Source organism: Phascolarctos cinereus, unplaced genomic scaffold (assembly GCF_003287225.1).
Source record: "Phascolarctos cinereus isolate Bilbo 61053 unplaced genomic scaffold, phaCin_HiC Scaffold_5;HRSCAF=322, whole genome shotgun sequence".
In the NCBI taxonomy this organism is placed as follows: Eukaryota; Metazoa; Chordata; class Mammalia; order Diprotodontia; family Phascolarctidae; genus Phascolarctos; species Phascolarctos cinereus.
The window spans coordinates 368,584,789-368,602,219 of record NW_027555958.1 but is presented as its reverse complement, the minus strand read 5'-3'; the positions used below and the strand labels follow the sequence as shown (position 1 = coordinate 368,602,219).

The window sequence follows — 17,431 nt, the reverse complement described above, 5'->3', positions numbered from 1 at the left end:
GAGGGAGAAAAATATGGAATTCAAAATCTTACAAAAATGAATGTTGAAAATTATCTTTGTTTGTAATTGGAAAAAATAAAATACTATTTTAAATAAAAATTTAAATATAGCTAATGGTTAATGCACTGTTGGTGGAGCTATGAATTGGTCTAGCCATTCTGGAAAGCAATTTGGTCCTCAATGTCCCCAAAGCTATTAAATTGTGCACACTCTTTAAGCAATATTATTACCATATGTCTATACCACAAAGAGATCAAAGAAAGAGGAAAAGGACCCATATGTATAAAAGTATTTATAGCAACTCTTTCACAGTGGCAAGGAATTGGAAACTGAGAGGGTAGCCATAAATTGGGGAATGGCTGAACAAATTACAGTATATAAATGTGATGGAATACTATGGATATTGTAAGAAATGATGAAGGAGAGGGTTTCAGAGAAACTTGGAAAGACTTGTATGAACTGTAGCTGAGTGAAGTGAGCAGAACCAGAACTTATGCACTAACAATATTGTAAAGACAATTAATTTTGAAAGATTTAGGAACTCTGATCAACAAAATTACCAGCAATCACTCCAAAGGACTCATGGTGAAAAAGGCTACACATTTCCTGATAGAGAGGTGATGGACTCAGAGTACAAATTGAGACTTCTTTTGGACATGGCTAATGCAGAAATTTGTTTTACTTGACTATATGTGTTCAGAACCAGGTTTTGTTTGAAAAAATTAACTTCAAAAAATAAAAATAGCTAGCATTTGTATAGCACCTTAAAGTTTGCAAAGTGCTTTACAAACATTAACTCATTTGATCCTTACAACAAACCCGGAAGGTAGATGCTATTATTGTCCCCATTTTACAGATGAGGTAACAGAGGCAAAGGATAACTGACTTGCTCAAGGAAACACAGCTAATGTCTGAGGTAGAATTTGAACTCAGGTTTTCCTGACCTCAGGTCCAGCCATAATAATAATAATACTTTAGAAGGAAAGAATTTATTAGCATCAAGTGGAACATAGCTTTGGAAATGCTATCTATAGAGTTACAGGATAATATCCACATACTTAGTTTGCCTTCAGGACCACTCACAACCTGCCCCTACGTGTTTTTCCAAGCTTTGCTCCCACTACAGTTATTCCTTCCACTTAGCCGGAGTTAGGGGTAGAGCACCTTCCTGATCTGAAAAATCCATGTAAAATTTTTTGGCCCTCTCTCTGTGCCAGAGAAGAACTCTGTTTTTTTTTTCTTTTGTGGGGTGTTCACAGTACCTTATTGTAAAATTTGGGTTAAGTATTTGGTCAGAGGCTCTGTGTCATCTGTTGGCTTTTGCATTTCATCTGTGCTTCCACAAAACTCCCCTAAAATTCCCATTTAATTTCTTAATACTGACCTGTATTTTATCAACATTTCGATGGGGAAAGTTGTGGAAGGGACAACTGTACTTCCTGATAAATACACAGAAAGTTCTGGCCAAACTCACCTAGTCCATGATGTCCATAATACAATGCCTCTCCTCACCTCACCTCACACGTGCTCTTCCTGTCTGTAATGTCTTTCTTCCATTACCTTATCTTCTTTATTAGTATAAGTCTTATTCATCCTTCGAAGCTCACTTCAGGTTCCACATCTTCCATGGAGGTTTTCTTGACTTGAATTGGTTCCCTTGATACTGACTAGCTGTGTGACCCTAAACAATTCACCCACCTTCTGTTTCCTTATTTGCAAAATTTATGGGGTGCACTAGATAGTCCCAATAGAAGGGTCCCTTCTAGTTTTGAATCTGTGATCCTACGAATTCCTATATCATTTATGGCCTGTACCAGTACCATGACAATCCGTATTAGTTGGTCTTGTTATGAACCTTTCTGTATCCGTGTCCTTCTCCCAAACTAGACTGAAAGCTTCTCAAGGGTAAACATTGCATCATAGCATCTACCAAGTAGCCAGAGCTATATAAATGCTTCTTGATGATGACAATGGTGACTAAGGAAATGTAAATCTCCTTTTCTTGTGGGAGTGGAGAAAAGAGATCTGAAGAGTCTCATGGGGAAGGCTCAAGATCGGGAACATGACCTTGATGATTATTACAAATACTCTTCTGTCTTATTTCTCGATGCAACAGGACTCATAAAATCATTGACTTGGAGCTGGAAGGAGACACAGAAGCCATCTAGTTCAACTGCCTCATTTTACAATTGAGGAAACTGAGGCCCAGAGAAGTTATGTCATTTAGAATGGCACAGTGGAGAGAGTACTACATTTAGAGTTAGGAAAATCTGTGTTTGAATCCCATCCTAGATATTTACTCTCCATGGGAAAGTCATTTAAACCTCTCTGAACTTCTCATCTGTATCTGTCTATAAAATGTTTTCCATCTGTAAATGGGGCAAATAGGAAATGGAGATAATAATACCTATAGTACCTATCAGACAATGAGATAATGTATGTAAAACACATTGCAAATTATATGCACAATGTCAACTATTATAGTCATTACAATGCATCTTAATGTCTCTCTCAGCACCCAGCACAGGGCAATGAACGTAGTAGGCATTCAACAAATGTCTCTTAAATCGACTTGCTGAATATTTGTTACTTGGGTTTTGTGTTTCCTTTGGTTTTTCTTTGAAGGGCTGGGAGGGAGAGTTACGATTAGGAATAGGGGAAGAAGAAACAAAGAAAGGAAGAAAAGAAGAAAGAAGGAAGGAAGGAAAGAAAGAAAAAAAGACAGAAAGGTCATCAAAGCATTTTTTAAAATGTATAGAGAACAAAAAGACAGAAAGAATCACAGATTAGTAAGACAGCTTCGAGAGGTACACTTGAATTTAATATGTATTTTAAAAGAAAATCAAGCTGAAAATAATAGAGATTTGCATTTTCATGTTCTACTGTATACATGGAAATACTTATTTTATATAATGTTTGTTAAGTTTCAAGTGGGGCAGCTAGGTGGCACAGTGGATAAAGCACCAGCTCTGGAGTCAGGAGGATCTAAGTTCAAATCTGACCTTAGACATTCACTAGCTATATGGGCAAGTCATTTAACCCTGTTTGCCTCAGTTTCCTCATCTACAAAATGAGCTGGAGAAGGAAATGGCAGACCACTCCAGTATCTTTGTCAAGAAAACTCCAACTGGGGTCACAGAGAATCAGACATGACTGAAACAACTCAACCATAAAAGGTCTGAAATAAGAAAAGTTCTTTTAAAAATTTTTAAATTGAGTTGCTGAGAAAATGACAATAAAACCCACACCATTTGACCCTGAGAACCCACTGCTAGGCATTGACTCCAATACATTCCACGACCAAAATAAAGGTCCCATACACACCAAAATATTGAGAGTAGCACCTTTTGTAAAAACAAAGAGCTGGAAACAAAGCAAATGCCTATCAACTGAGGAATGGTTTAGACTACACTGTAAGATGCACAATGTCAATGAAATAGAATATTATTATGTTGTAAAAAACCATCAACAAGATTACCAAGAAACATGGGAAAATGTAGAAAGAGATAAAGAAAACAGAGCCAGGAACATGATATCCATAATGACCACAACAATGCAAATGCAGTAACAACAGTGAAAACCAAATCAAAACCCAATACTTCAAAATTACAGTGATCAAGCTCAGCCCCAAAGAGGGAACAGGGGAACACAATGACCCCACAAAAACCCACTGCTTTATTATTTTTTTTTCAGATGCAGGGGACGAGGGTGTGGCACACTGCATGTACATCAGACTTTTTTGATTATTTTGGTTCGTTTTCCTGAACTTTTTTCTTCCTCTTTTTAAAAAACTTCTTTATTATAAGAGATGGCTCCCTAAAAGGTAGCAATAAAAGAATATTTTTAAAAAATGACTTGCTGGATTTAATTAAACATGCATTTATTAAGCACATACTATATGCAAGGCATTGTGATAAGTGCTGGGGATCCCAAGATTTGAAAATGAAAGTCTTACTTGGGAGTTCATATTGTATTTGGTGAAAAGGGGTGGCAGTGAACACATGTACACTGATAAGTAAACATGGAACATTTTGAAAGTAAATACAAGACAATTCCAAAGGATGCATCATGAAAAATGCTATCCAACTCCAGAGAGAAAACTGATGAACTCTGAACGCAGATTGAAGGATACTATGTCTACTTTTTTTTCTTTTTGGTCTGTGTTTTCTTTTGCAGCATGGCTAAAATGGAAATATATTTTGCATGACTTCACATGTATAATCAATATCAAAATGCTTGCCTTCTCAAGGAGGGGGGAAGGGTGGAAAGGAAGGAGAGAATTTGGAACCTAAAGTGTTTAAAAATGAAAGTTAACTTTTTGCATGTAATTAGGAAATATTTAATGAAATAACTAAAATTACGTATTTGTAAAAAGAAAATAGAAACAAAGTCATTTCAATAAGAACCTACATCCTTCCAGAAACCTCTAGGCTATCTCTGATCTCAAAGTTTCCCATCTGACTGGAATCTTGTTGGTGTCTACCTCTATTCTTTAAAAGAGAGAGAGAGAGAAAAAAAAAAAGATAAGCCAGACCTTTGTCTCCTGAAGGCAGGAAACAGGGATCTTGGCTGTCAGTGAAACTTCCTAGATAACCCTCCAGATCTGAAAGCAGAAGATGCCAGTCTAGGACTTCACTTCCTGATCTGAGTTTGTATAATGCCCTGGAGCCTTAAACAAGGAGACTAAAAAACAGAGAGGCTGACAAGGCTAAAATTCCCTACAATCACTTCCTGACTAGTCTTTCCTTCAATAAAAGAAAACACCAAAGAAAGATCCTCCTGTGGAATTAGCCTAGCAAGTTCTCACATTCTTTTAGTGGGTTAAAAAAGTCGCCTTCACACAAACAGAATGGGAAGAGAGGTAGGTAGAGAGCAGTTCAAGCAGTAGCTTTTTGTTTGTTTTAACATAGCTGCCAGTTCAATGAGTCTCTCTACGGCATACGGCATGAGTGTCATGAAGGTGTCAAACCTTAGGCTGCACTGAGAGAGACATAGTATGGATACTGAGGGAAGTAATGATGCCACTGGCCTTTAACCTGCTCACATCACATCGGGAGTAGGTTGGTTGGCTGTGGTCCCTTGCTCCTGAAGAGGACCAAAATAACATCACTATGTTGGGATCAAAGGACAGTGTGTCCGACTGTGGCTGATCACACCAATATGAGCTATACCACAGGTTGGGCACAAATAATCCCTATGAACATTTGGAGTGGAGATACCTCTAAATTTGCACATTTATGTTTCTTTTTAGCTCCTGCAATTCTGCTTTGCTCATAGAACATATCATCTTTTTTGATGTGGGCACACCATGCTGAGAGGTCCTTTGCCAGTATCTCCGATGTCATGCAATCAATTCCAAAATTCTTCAGAGAGGCCTTGAGAGTGTCTTTGTATCCCTTCTTCCTACCTCTGCATATGCATCTCCCTTGCCTGAGTTCTCCATAAAAGTCTTTCAAGCAACATACATTTGGCATTCGAACAACATGGCCAATCCATCAGAGTTGTGTTCTCTGCAGTAGAGTTTGAAAGTTTGGCACTGCAGCTCGAGAGAGGACCTCACTGTCTGATCCAGTGTCTTTCACGAGGGCACACCATGCTGGACGGTCCTATGCCAGTGTCTCCTATGTCTCACAATTGATTCCAGAGTTCTTCAAAGAGGCCTTGAGAGTGTCCTTACACATTGGGAGTACTATATTTAGTTCTGTGCACCATGCTTTAGGAAGGGCACGGACAAACTAGAGAACACAAACTCAGAAGATGATGACCTAGACAGTGAAGGGACTGGAGGACCATACCATTTAACCATCAGTTGAAGGAACAAGGGGTGTTTAGCCTTGAGAAGAGAAGACTTAGGGGAAATATGCTATCTGTATTCAAGTATTTAAAGGGCTGGAAAGAAGATCAGGTATGGAATTTATTATATACTCTTTATATATACATATATATATATATATATATATATACATACATACATACATACATATATATGTATGTATATAATAGAGATTCATGGTTTCCTATCCAATCCTCTTTTTGTGTTCTGCTCTCTTTTTTCTAGTGTTAAAGGTCAAAAGAAAGGACTAAATTTGTTCTGCTTGGGCCCTGAAGGTAGTACTAGGAATAATAGGGGAAAGCTGTGATACATTTGGAGCTCAATTTAAAGCCAAAGTTCCTAACAATAAGAACTATCCAGAAGTGAAAATGAGCTAGCCCAGAAGGCAGCGGATTTGTTGTCACAGGAGGTCCTCAAGAAAAGGCTGCATGATCACGTGTTGGGTGTCTTGTACAGGACTAGATGTCCCCTGCGGTCTCATTCAATGCCGAGTGTTTGTGCTTCTGTGATTCTGTTCTGCGTCTCGGGTCCCTGGGAGGCCAATGGTTCCTGCGAAGATGCCTGTCTCCTCTAGAGAGCCTTTCCTGACTAACTGCATGACAGCCAGCGACTTCATAGACTTTCCTAGTTCATTACCCTCCCCGATGCAAGTACAGGAAGAAAGGGCATCAAGTTTAGCCGAAACTTAAGAAAGGCCGAGACTACGTATCACATGTCAACCGACCTGTCTGGCAGGCTGCAAGTGTACCCATCCCAGAGATAACAAGTGCTCATATTCTCCTGGCACCTCACAAAGCAGGTTTTCTTACAACAGCACTGTAAGATACATAGTGCCAGGGTTACTATCCCACATTAAAAGATAAGAAAACTAGGACTCAAGGACCTGATCACACAGCCAGTGCCAAGAGATAAAATTTGAACCCAGGGCTCCTGACGACAAGTCCAGATCCCTTCCCACTATACCAGGCGTTCTTAACCTGGGGTCCATGAGTGTTTTTCTTTTAATATTTGAATAACTGTATTTTAATGTAATTGGTTTCATCTGTAATCCCTAAAATATATTTTATGTATTTTATTTTGTACATTTAAAAACATTATTCTGAGAAGGGGTCCATAGGATTCACCAGACTCCCCAAGGAGACCATGACTTAAAGAAGTCATGGTACTGAGTGATGCCTGAAGAGAACTACAGGGGACTCCCCCAAAGGCACTGACCTATGTGCCCTGAGGGGCACTCTGAGGAGTAACCTCTTGGCAGGGAGGGAGGCAGTGGGAAACCTTTGAACTTCTAGATACTCCACCAAGTGGCCTGGCGTCATTGAGCCTCCCCAGACAGCTTTGGGAGAGATCAGCCTACCCCTGGGTGTGAGACATAGCTAGACTGAAGGGATGGCATTCTCCATCATGAGTCCTCCATCTGCACAATCTTGTTAAATATGTACAGCTTCAGAAATAAGGGAACAGGGATCTCCTCTCTGGGACAGAAGAGCAAGTTCAGTAACCAGACACCAAAGACAGATGAGGGTATTCACTCACCCACTCAGAGCCATTCTCCAGCCCCTAGGTGGAGGGTTCTTGCTGCTCCTGATGCTTTACTGAAGACTCTTTGCATCAAAGCCATAAAGACACATGAGCTCTACCCCAACCCAACCCACTGTATTCCTGCTGCCCCTCCCCTTTCCACCCCTGCTCCCCTACCCTGGTACTCATTCCCCAACTCACCTGGCAAAATACCTGAGCCTTTGTCCTTGGAGTCCTTCCTTTCTTTCTCCTCCACTCTATCTGAATTCTCAACCACTTGATCCAGCTCTTCATTTAGCTAAGAGAGAAAGACCGTCAAGCAAAGGATCAGTGACGATATGGAACCTGCCATATCACAAGTGGCTGGCCTCATCCTCAGGGCCCCTCCCCTCCCCCACTACACCAGTGTGTCATGGTGCAAAGAGCACCGGATATATAGCAAGAAGACCTGGGCCTGAATCCCAGCTCTTAATGGTATGACCTTCAGCTAGGCACTTCAATGATGAGCCTCAGTTTTTTCATTTGCAAAATGAGAATAATACTTACACAACCAATCTCCTAACATTATTGTGAAAAGGTGCCTTGTCAGCCTTAAAACACTATATGAACACGAGTATTGGTTATTAATTCATTCTGTTCTACTCTCTTATTTTTATGATTTTGACTTTATTAACCTCAATCCAGGAAAGTAGCATTGCTACTGTTTAGAGTATACTGGAAATTATTCTCTCTTCTACTCCTATTCCTCTGATTTCTATTTTTTTCTCCTCTCTTTTCCTTGTCTTTCCTATCTATGTTTTAAAATTGCCAATGATTTGAGGTGATGCTCATCAATTGGGAAATGGATGAACAAGTTGTAGCATATGATTGTGATGGAGTACTATTGTTCTATAAGAAAGGAAGAGGGAGATTGTTTCAGAAAAACCTGGGAAGGCTTATATGAACTGATGCAAAGTGAGGTGAGCAGAACCAGAGCATTGCACACAGTAACAGCAAAACTGTAACAATGATCAACTGTGAGAGACTTAGCTACTCTGATCAAAACAATGACCCAAGACAGTTCCAAAGGACTCAGGAGGGAAAATGCTACCTTTCTCCTCCAGAGAAAGAACTGATGAATTCTGAGTACAAATTAAAGTATAATTTTCTCACTTTATTTTTCTTGGGTCTTTTTGATATGGCTAATATTTTTTGCATGATTTCACATGTATAATTGATATCATATTGCTTGCCTCCTTAGTGGGTGGGGGAAGGGAGGGAGAGAGAATTTGGAACTCAAAATTTTTAAAAAAGAATGTTAAAAATAAACAAAAAATAAATTTTTAAAAAGCAGAAAGATTTAAGAGGAGAGAGTAAGAGAGAGAGAGAGAGAGAGAGAGAGAGAGAGAGAGAGAGAGAGAGAGAGAGATTGCCAGTGATTCTCAGAGGCTCTCCTTAGTCCCTCATAACCAGTTGCTAAATCCTAGAAAAGATCTGCTCTGTGGGCAAGGGGACCACTCTACCATTCATTGGCTTCATGATCTTGCAGATTGTAAAATGGGGATATATGATCATAGCAGTGGTAATAAAAATGGACCTTTATATAGTATAGTTAGACAGGTAGAACAAATATTATCATCCTCATTTTCCAGCCAATGGGCTGGTAGATATTTTATTCCAGTCACTTAATTCCCAAGTCCAATGTTTTTTCCATTCAATACATCACACAGACTTCTCCATAGGTATACAACATATCATCACGCATTATGTTACAAAGGATCTTAAGAGTTGGAAGGATCCTTAGACATCATCTGTTCTAAACTACTCATTGCAAGAATGTTTTCTGCAACAGCCTCTGCCTGAATACTTCTAGTGACCAAGAGTTCACCACTTAGCACAAACCAACCCATTCTATTGTTGGACAGTTCTAGAAGTTAGAAGTTTTTTCCTTATCTTAAGTTGAATTTTATCCCTTGGAAATTCCTACCCAGGCCTGTTTCTGGACTAATAATACAAAACAAGTCTAATATTTTTTTCTATATAGCAGCCTTTCAAATGTTAGAACTATCCTATGCCCCAGAAATCTTCTCCAGACTAAATTCTTTGTATGACACAGACAGTAAGTTCTCCTGTCATACTGCAAGGCTATCAGAAGGACAGGTATAGGGACTGGTGTCTTCACTGGTATAAAGAATTCCCAGGTGAGGAAACTCCCTCTACCAATGCAGATCAGTACCTTCTTGGCAACTTACGGTTGCCTAAAGCACTGAGATGTTAAGTAACTTGCCCAGGGGAGTGGAAGGAAAGTGAACAAGTATTTCTTAAGGCCCTACTATGTGCTAGGCACTGTGTTTAGTGCTTTACAAATATATTATTTGATCCTCACAACAACCCTGGGAGGTAGGTACTATTATGATCCCCATTTCACAGTTGAGGAAACTGAGGCAGATAAAAGTTAAGTAATTTACCCAGGGTCAGACAGCTAGTGTCTGAGGCTGTATTTGAATTCAGGTCTTCCTGACTCCAGGCCCAGAGCTCTATCCACTGCACCACCTAGCTGCCTTTAAGGTCACAGAGTTATGTAACATAGACAGGACTTGAACCCAGGTCTTCCTGTCTTCAAGGCCAGCTCTCTAGTCAGCACGCTACACTAACTCTCATCAAAATGATGAAATAACATGAGAAATTTCTCTGAATTTTTAAGGTGGTTCTATGTGAATTCAAGTCATCTTGATAATTATTACTGTATTTTTTTAAAAAGATAAACAAAGTATGAAAGTAACTAGAAAGAAATTGGGGGGCAGCTAGATGGCACAGTGGATAGAGCTCTGGCCTTGAAGTCAGGAGAAGCTGAGTTCAAATCCAGCCTCAGACACGATACTTACTAGCTGTGTGACCCTGGGCAAGTCACTTAACTCCAACTGCCTCACCAAAAAGCAAAAAAAAAAAAAGAAATTGGGAAGGATGGTAGTGTGACAGAGGCTGGGATAGAGGTAAGGCTTGCCACAGCTGTGGGCTCACACTTAAGGAAACAGCTGAGGTGGTTGTCTTCAAAGGTCTGTTTTGTTTTGTTTCTGTCTAGACCTATGATCAGACCAGATCTGGATCCACATATAAGTGTAGAAACTTGTTTTAGTGATGAGATTACCAAATCATAGTATGGGACAGTCAGGAGTTAAGGAACTTTGTAACTCCAAGGCTGGTTCTCTATCTGGTAAGTCATACTGCATCTCAAGACCCTAAAGAATATTTGAGTTTCAGTTACTTATTTAGGTCAAGGGCACAGTGGCTCTGAAGAACCTGCCATTCAGTAGCTGGCTCCTTTCTTTTTCCACAGTCTTCTAGACTCCAACTCCCACTCTCCCCAACAAAGTTCCATATACACTTTCTAAAGTAAGTTCTAAACATGCTCACTCATTCACATGACCCAGGCCAAAGAAATCTGCACTCAGCAAATATCATAACCCCAAGCTAAATTCTCTCCCAAGGCAAGAACTACATAGACAGCTATCCAAATTACATTTTCCTCCAGTATGAATCAAAGGGCAAGAATCTCAGAAACACACTGGCTATAGCCCAAATCTAGAACAACCCTATTTCAGGTATGCAATATAAGGATACTCAAAACAAATATGATGACTCCTTATCTAACCATTCTTTTTTGTCCCTGCAGGTGCACTGATACTATTTTAATGACTGAATGGTTTCAGATAGAGGAGCTTGGTTCAACTGAAATGGAACAAATGATTCTAATTCTCCCAGTGACAGGAGGTAGGTCTCCCCTATTTGACTGGGAGTTTCCAGGAACCACGTCTCCATCAGATGGTTTTTCTTATGGTTCCCAGTCCAGTTCAGTCCTCTCTACATAGAGAGAGGTAGTGTGGCTCAGTGGACAGAATGATACTTGGAGTCAAGAAAGGCTGAATTTGAATCCTACCTCAGATCCTCAAAACCCATGTGACCCTGGACAAATCTCTTAAATTTTTTGAGTCTTCACTGCCTCATTAATAAAATGGGACTAATAATAACACCTACTCAGAGAGTTGTAGCAAAGATCAAATGAGATAGAATGTAAGGTCCTTGAAAGCAAGGACAGTTTCATCTTTGCCTTTGAATCCCAGAGCCTAACACAGTGACTAGCATTGAGCAGGTAAGTTGATCGATTGACTGAAATGAGATGATGTATATAAAGCATCCGACAAACTTTAAAGTGCCATGTAAGTGGGACTTGTTATTACAAGGGATATTGAATTGGAAGTATTCAATGACTTGAGTTAGAGATTCCCAAAACTATAATGGATTCGCTTGGGAGGGAGTTTCCCATCACTGGAGTTCTCAGGAGGAAGCTAGCTAAATACTTCTTGGGGGATGATGTAGAGCAGAGGTGTCAAACTCTGCCAGCCCCTAGTGTGGCCAGAATCAAAGTAAAATGTAATTGGGAATTTTTTTTTTGGTTGTTGTTTTTGTTTTTTGGTGAGGCACTTGGGTTAAGGGACTTGCCCAGGGTCACACAGCTAGTGAGTATCATGTGTCTGAGGCTGGATTTGAACTCAGGTCCTCCTGATTCCAGGGCCAGTGCTCTATCCACTGTGCTACCTGGCTGCCCTGAGAAATGTTTAACAAGATAAAAATGCAATACTGTATAGATAATGTTAATTTGTGGTTTTCTAATGAAGGGTTTAGTGACCTCTATTTCTATTGGAGTTTGCCCCACTGTTGTAGAGAACATTCCTGCTTTGCTAAGGATTAGACTAGATGGACTCTGAGATGTTATTATTCCATAGCCAACAGTATACTACTGTCAATAGGGATGGAATGAAGAGAGAAGAAAGGAACCTGACCCAGAGCCAAGTTCTAATACTGGGGCTACCATTAGCTAGCTGCATGATGCAGTTCCTTGGCCTGTCAAATAGGGATAACGATACTCTACCACACATATTTCACCAAATTGTTATGAGGATACAAAAAACTATGAGAGTTTAGAAAAGGCAAAGATTACTTTCAGCTAGGAGGAGGCTTTGAGGAAGGAGCATTTGAGCTAGTTCTCCAAGGAGGAGTAGAATTTGGGCAGGTGAACAGAGGCATTCCAGGCAAAACAAAGACTGGAAAATATGGAACATATATGAGGAAAAATGCACAGATGAATTTGGCTAAAACTAAAACTGAATGTATATGTACCAAGAATGTGGGAGATAAAGTTGAATCGGTAGGGGAACCTTGAGTTCCAGGCAAGGTTGTTACAATTTTGTTCCAGAGGTAATGGCCAGGCATTGAAGTTGTTTGACCATAGGAGCGAAATTATAAGATCACTATAGGAATGGCAACTAGAACTGTAATTTCCCTGGCACAAGGAAATCCCCAGTAAGGAAATTCTACCACTGCAGGTCATTGACCTTTTCTGCAACTTGAAGTCTTGTGAAGCAGTCTAGAACACAGAGAAATTAAGTGACTCACCCACAGTCATACAAGGTATATGTCAGAGTTATGCCAAGCTGCCTCTTTAGGAAAATCAATCTTGCAATAATGTGAAGGAATTTGGAGGAATGAGCTGTTGAAGTATAGGAAAAAAGTTTCAAGGCTCTGCAGTCATCCTGGTGTGGGTGTGGATAGTGGGAATAGAACGGTCAAGTCAGCAAAAAGATGCATGAGACACTTTGGAGGAAGAACTAATTAATTAATTAACAGGTCTTGGCAACAAGCTGACTAGAAATGGGGAAGAGGAGGGGAGGGATGAAAACGGAGAAAGGAGCAGCCAGTCTGAGACTGACACTGAGATTTCAAGCTTGGGTGACTATGAGAACAGTGATGCCACTGGTGGAAATAGGGAAGTCCAGAGGACAAGCAGGTTTGGGGGAGGGGAAGATGAGTCTGGTTTTAGATAGCTTGCAGTGGCACTGAGCCATCCAAATTGGAAACGTCATTCCAGCAGGAAATGTATCTGATTGGAGCTCAAGGAAAAGGCCCAGGGCTGTAGAACAAGATTTGGGGATCATCTGCACAGAGGTGGTAGTTAAAACTGAATGAGTGGGTGTCTTCAATGAGGGAGACAGTGTACAGAGAGGAGACAGGTGAAAGCTCTTGCAAAAAGTTAATAGTGTATATGGGTGTAAATATTATTATTATTATTATTATTATTATTATTATTATTATTATTATTATTATTATTATTATTACTAACCAGCCTGGCCATGAGCCTAGAGGACCTGGGAAGGAAAAGGTGATGCCATCTGGTCACGATGGCAGAAGAGTAAAGTGCACTTCTAACTCTTTGCAAACTTCCCGCTCCCTAGGGCAGTCCAGGGGTCCCAGCTCTAGTCTGGCTTCACTTCTGCCAGTGCATGAATCATTCACCTGCTGGTTATTTAACTACTCCTCTTCGGATTATGGGGCTTCCTAAGTGTCCCAGCAAGTGGAGACAGCTTGAGTTCTTTTGCAGCCAGTTTTCTTTGCACACAAGCGAACACACAGACACACAGACACACACACACACACACACACACACACACACAATCTGCCTTTGCAACTAGTGCTTGAGAAGGTGACGCCCACGACCCTCCCCCCACCTCCCTCGCCACCCCAATAAACTTTTCTTTTGCCCCTGGCTCCCCAGTACCTCCTGATAAGATGAAGACAGCTCCTGCCTGATCATGGCATCGACTGAAAGAGATGCTGCAGCCCGGAGCTAGCACTGCTCCCCGGGGCAGAGAAGGAGGAGGACCGCAAGGATGGGAAGCAGCAAGGACAGTGAACAGTGCGAGGGTAAACGGATTCAACAGAACCTTACCGGGAGTGCCGGCCCCCCGGGAGGTTCTGGGGCGCATGCGTCTCGCCTGAAGGCGATTGTCGGGGTTGAAAGAGGGCTGATTTCAGAGCTTGCTGGGAAATGTAGTCCTCCATTGGGAGCGATTCAGAGACTGTTGTTAACTGTAGTACAGGAAGGAACGGGGCCAGTTTGCCCAGTTGCACAATTTTTTTTTCTCTATAATTTTTTTTTCTTCAGAGGGAGACGGGGAAGTCGGAGAGTTGAGTGGATGGGGGAAAAAAGGGTAGCCAAGTCGAAAATATGCTAGAGTCTTGTAATTTAAGACATAAGCGTGTCCTGAGCATGCAAGCTTTAACTTTGGAGTCCAAGTTTAACTTTAGAGGAGAACTTGGCTTTGCCCATGTGGCAGCATTGGAACTCAATGGCCACATCTTCCTGACTCAGTCCTCCTCAGAGATTACAAGTGAGAGCTCTCAGGCAGCTGGGAATGAATGGTCTTTCTTTGTGTGCCTGTCTGAGGTTTCAGACGAGAGGAGCAAATAGTTGGCTGCTTATACCTTAATGAATGCAGCTCTGTGCCCACTGCAGCTGCAGACCTGTATCCTCTCTCCTTCCACTGTGGGACGGCAACTCTACTCACCCCAAGCATATTTGGGTGCACAAACAAGAATGAGCTTCTTCCTTCTTAGATGGGCAAGCAGTCAGCATAACTTGGGGGGGAAACGCAGAATGTCAGAGCTGGAAAGGCTCTTTGAAAGCATCTCATCTAACCCAACTCCCCATTTTATTAAAAAAAAAAGTAAACTGAGGGAGGCCTCAAGAAGGGAAGTGATGTCACCAAGCTAGTTGTCCTTGGCTTTTTCGTCTCTCCCTTCTCTTCTCTTTCCTCTTTCCTCCTTGGTGATCTAAATAAGGAGGTGATGGTACCTCGAGAGCAGACTTCCTTTCCCCTTTCTTTACATCCCTAGCATTTAGCACAGTGACTGACACCTGGTAGGTGTTGAATAAACATTTATTGACCAATTAATTGATCTTCCCTGCACTTTCCTCTGGGCAGATCACAAAAGGAGTATTGTATTCTGTACAAGACACCACTGCTTAGGCAAGAAATTGGTTTTTTTTCTTTTATTTTTAAAAAAATATTTTATTTTCCCCCAATTACATATAAAGATAATTTTAAACATTCTTTTTTTTTTAATTGAGTTAGGAAAGAAATTGTTAAGCTAGAAGAATATCCAGAGGAGAGGATCCAGAATGGTGAAGGGCCTGAAGTTCATACGATAAGATGGTTAGTTAAAGGAATAGGGATGTGTAGTCTGAAAAACAGAAGATTTAGAAAAAATGCAGTAACTATTTTCAAGTTTTCGAAGGGTGGTTATATGAAAAAGGAGTTGGATGGTACATGGCTCTAAGTAGGCCCTCCTAGTCAAACTATGGGACTGATTGTCCTCTGCCCCTCCATCAATTCAATTGAATTCACCTTAGGGGCAGTTACTGCTACTTTCTTCTGGGTACACTTAGTTTGGGCCCTGGGGGCAGAACTTGGAGCAATTAGATAAAAGTTATAAGAAAAAATTTAGACTTAGGCCCAGAGGAAGAGGAAAACTAAGCTTCACACATCTCAAATCTATATATCTACTCCTAATCTCTGTGCTGATTTCCTGTCTCACATCTCCAACTGCCTACTGTGCATCTCAAATTAGATGTATCATAGACTTCTTAAACTCATGATTTCCAAAACTGAACTCATTATCTTCTCCTCCCAAAAAAACCTCTTCCTAACTTCCTTGATACGAATGATTGTGCCTCCATCCTCCCAGTCACCAACGCTGGTAACTTAGATGTCATCCTCAACTTCTCACCCTCACCTTCCCTGCCCCCCAGCCATAGCCAATTTGTTGCCAAAGCCTGTGGATTTTACCTTCATGACATCTCTCATATATGTAACCTTCTCTCTCCTGACACTACAACCACCCTGATTCATCACCTCACACGTCAGCTATTGAAATAGCCTCCAGACTGGTCTGTCTACCACAAGTCTCTCTGCTCTTTAGTACATCCCCCATTCAGCTGTCAAAATGATCTTCCTAAAGTACAAGTCTGATGCTGTCATTCTCCCTTCTCCAAAACCACCACTTGATAAATTTTAGTGATTCCCTATCACCTCCAGAGCCAAATATAAAATTCTCTATTTAGAATGCAAAGCCCTACAAAATCTGATCCCCCCACCCCATATCTTTCCTGTCTTCTTACACTTTCTACCACCACCACCACCATCACCACCATCTTGCTCTCTAAGATCCTGTGACCTTGGACTCTTTGCTGTTTCTTAAACAAGACACTCCATTTTCTATCTCCACGCACCCTCCCCCACTCCCCCATCCCCACCTCACCCCCACCCCCTGTCTGGAATTCGCTCTTTTCATCTACATCATCTACATCTGGCTTCCCTCAAGGCCCAGCTAACATTTCACCATCTACAAGAAGTCTTTCCCAATTCCTTAATTTCCTTAATTCCTTTCCCAGATTCCTTAATTCTAATGCCTTCCCTTTGTTGATTATTTCCACTTTATCCTGTGTATAGTTTCTTTGTACATAGATACTTAGCTTCTTTGTACATACGGTGCCTGGCACCCCCCTAGGTACTTAATAAAAGCTTGTTCTATTCTTCTTTCCCTGCCCCCACAAAAAAAAACCATGGAATTCAACAGTTTTCAAAAAATTAAAATAGTTTCTCTCAGAGGGCAATGGATAGAGACACATGGTGAGTATAAGTAGGTTGCAAAGTGTAAGCAATGAGGAACTTTACAGAATGGGAGTAAAAGACGTCAGCCCTCAAGGAAATGCATGATGGGAAGAGAAGAGGGACTAGTGATGTGGAAAGGCTCTGTTGGTTTCTTGTTATTGTCATTTGATATTGAGAATGTTAGATGTCACTAGAAATTTAGCATGTTAGGTGGACCCCCAAGTGGCAAGCTTATGTGAACACAGGTTGGGGTTCACAGGCACCCAAAATGTTGGGGTGCACCAGAATGATGAGGAATAATGGTATCTTGAATGAATTTGTTCATTTATTGGGGTGATGCACTCATCCAGCCCTGCTGGGGGGGGGGGGAGGCAGAGCACTGAGCCGGGTTAGTTGTCAGGAGAGAGGGAAGGGGAGCAGGAGAATGGGAGGAAAAACACTGCTCCAGAATGCCATATAGTCCATTAAAGATAAGCAAAGGGAACAGGAAAGGAGAGGGGAAGAGCTGTTCTGGAATGTCAGGTAGTTGGGGGGTGCTTTGTGAAAGTACACAGTTAAGTCCACAGTGGGGGGGCTTCAATGCATAGGT

The 17,431-nt window shown here is 41.1% G+C and overlaps 1 protein-coding gene across 1 annotated transcript in view; it reads right to left on the bottom strand.

Moving 5' to 3' along the window:
• Nucleotides 1–14,151, bottom strand: part of PACC1 (proton activated chloride channel 1) — a 38,807-nt gene extending 24,656 nt beyond the window's left edge. Inside the window, exons 1-2 of the mRNA XM_021007890.2 lie at nucleotides 13,947–14,151; nucleotides 7,556–7,652 (exon numbers count right to left, since the gene is read on the bottom strand). Coding sequence (XP_020863549.1) covers nucleotides 7,556–7,652; nucleotides 13,947–13,982 — 133 coding nt within the window. The 5' untranslated portion in view covers nucleotides 13,983–14,151. The remainder of the gene's footprint in view (nucleotides 1–7,555; nucleotides 7,653–13,946) is intronic.
• Between the last annotated feature and the right edge of the window lie 3,280 nt (nucleotides 14,152–17,431).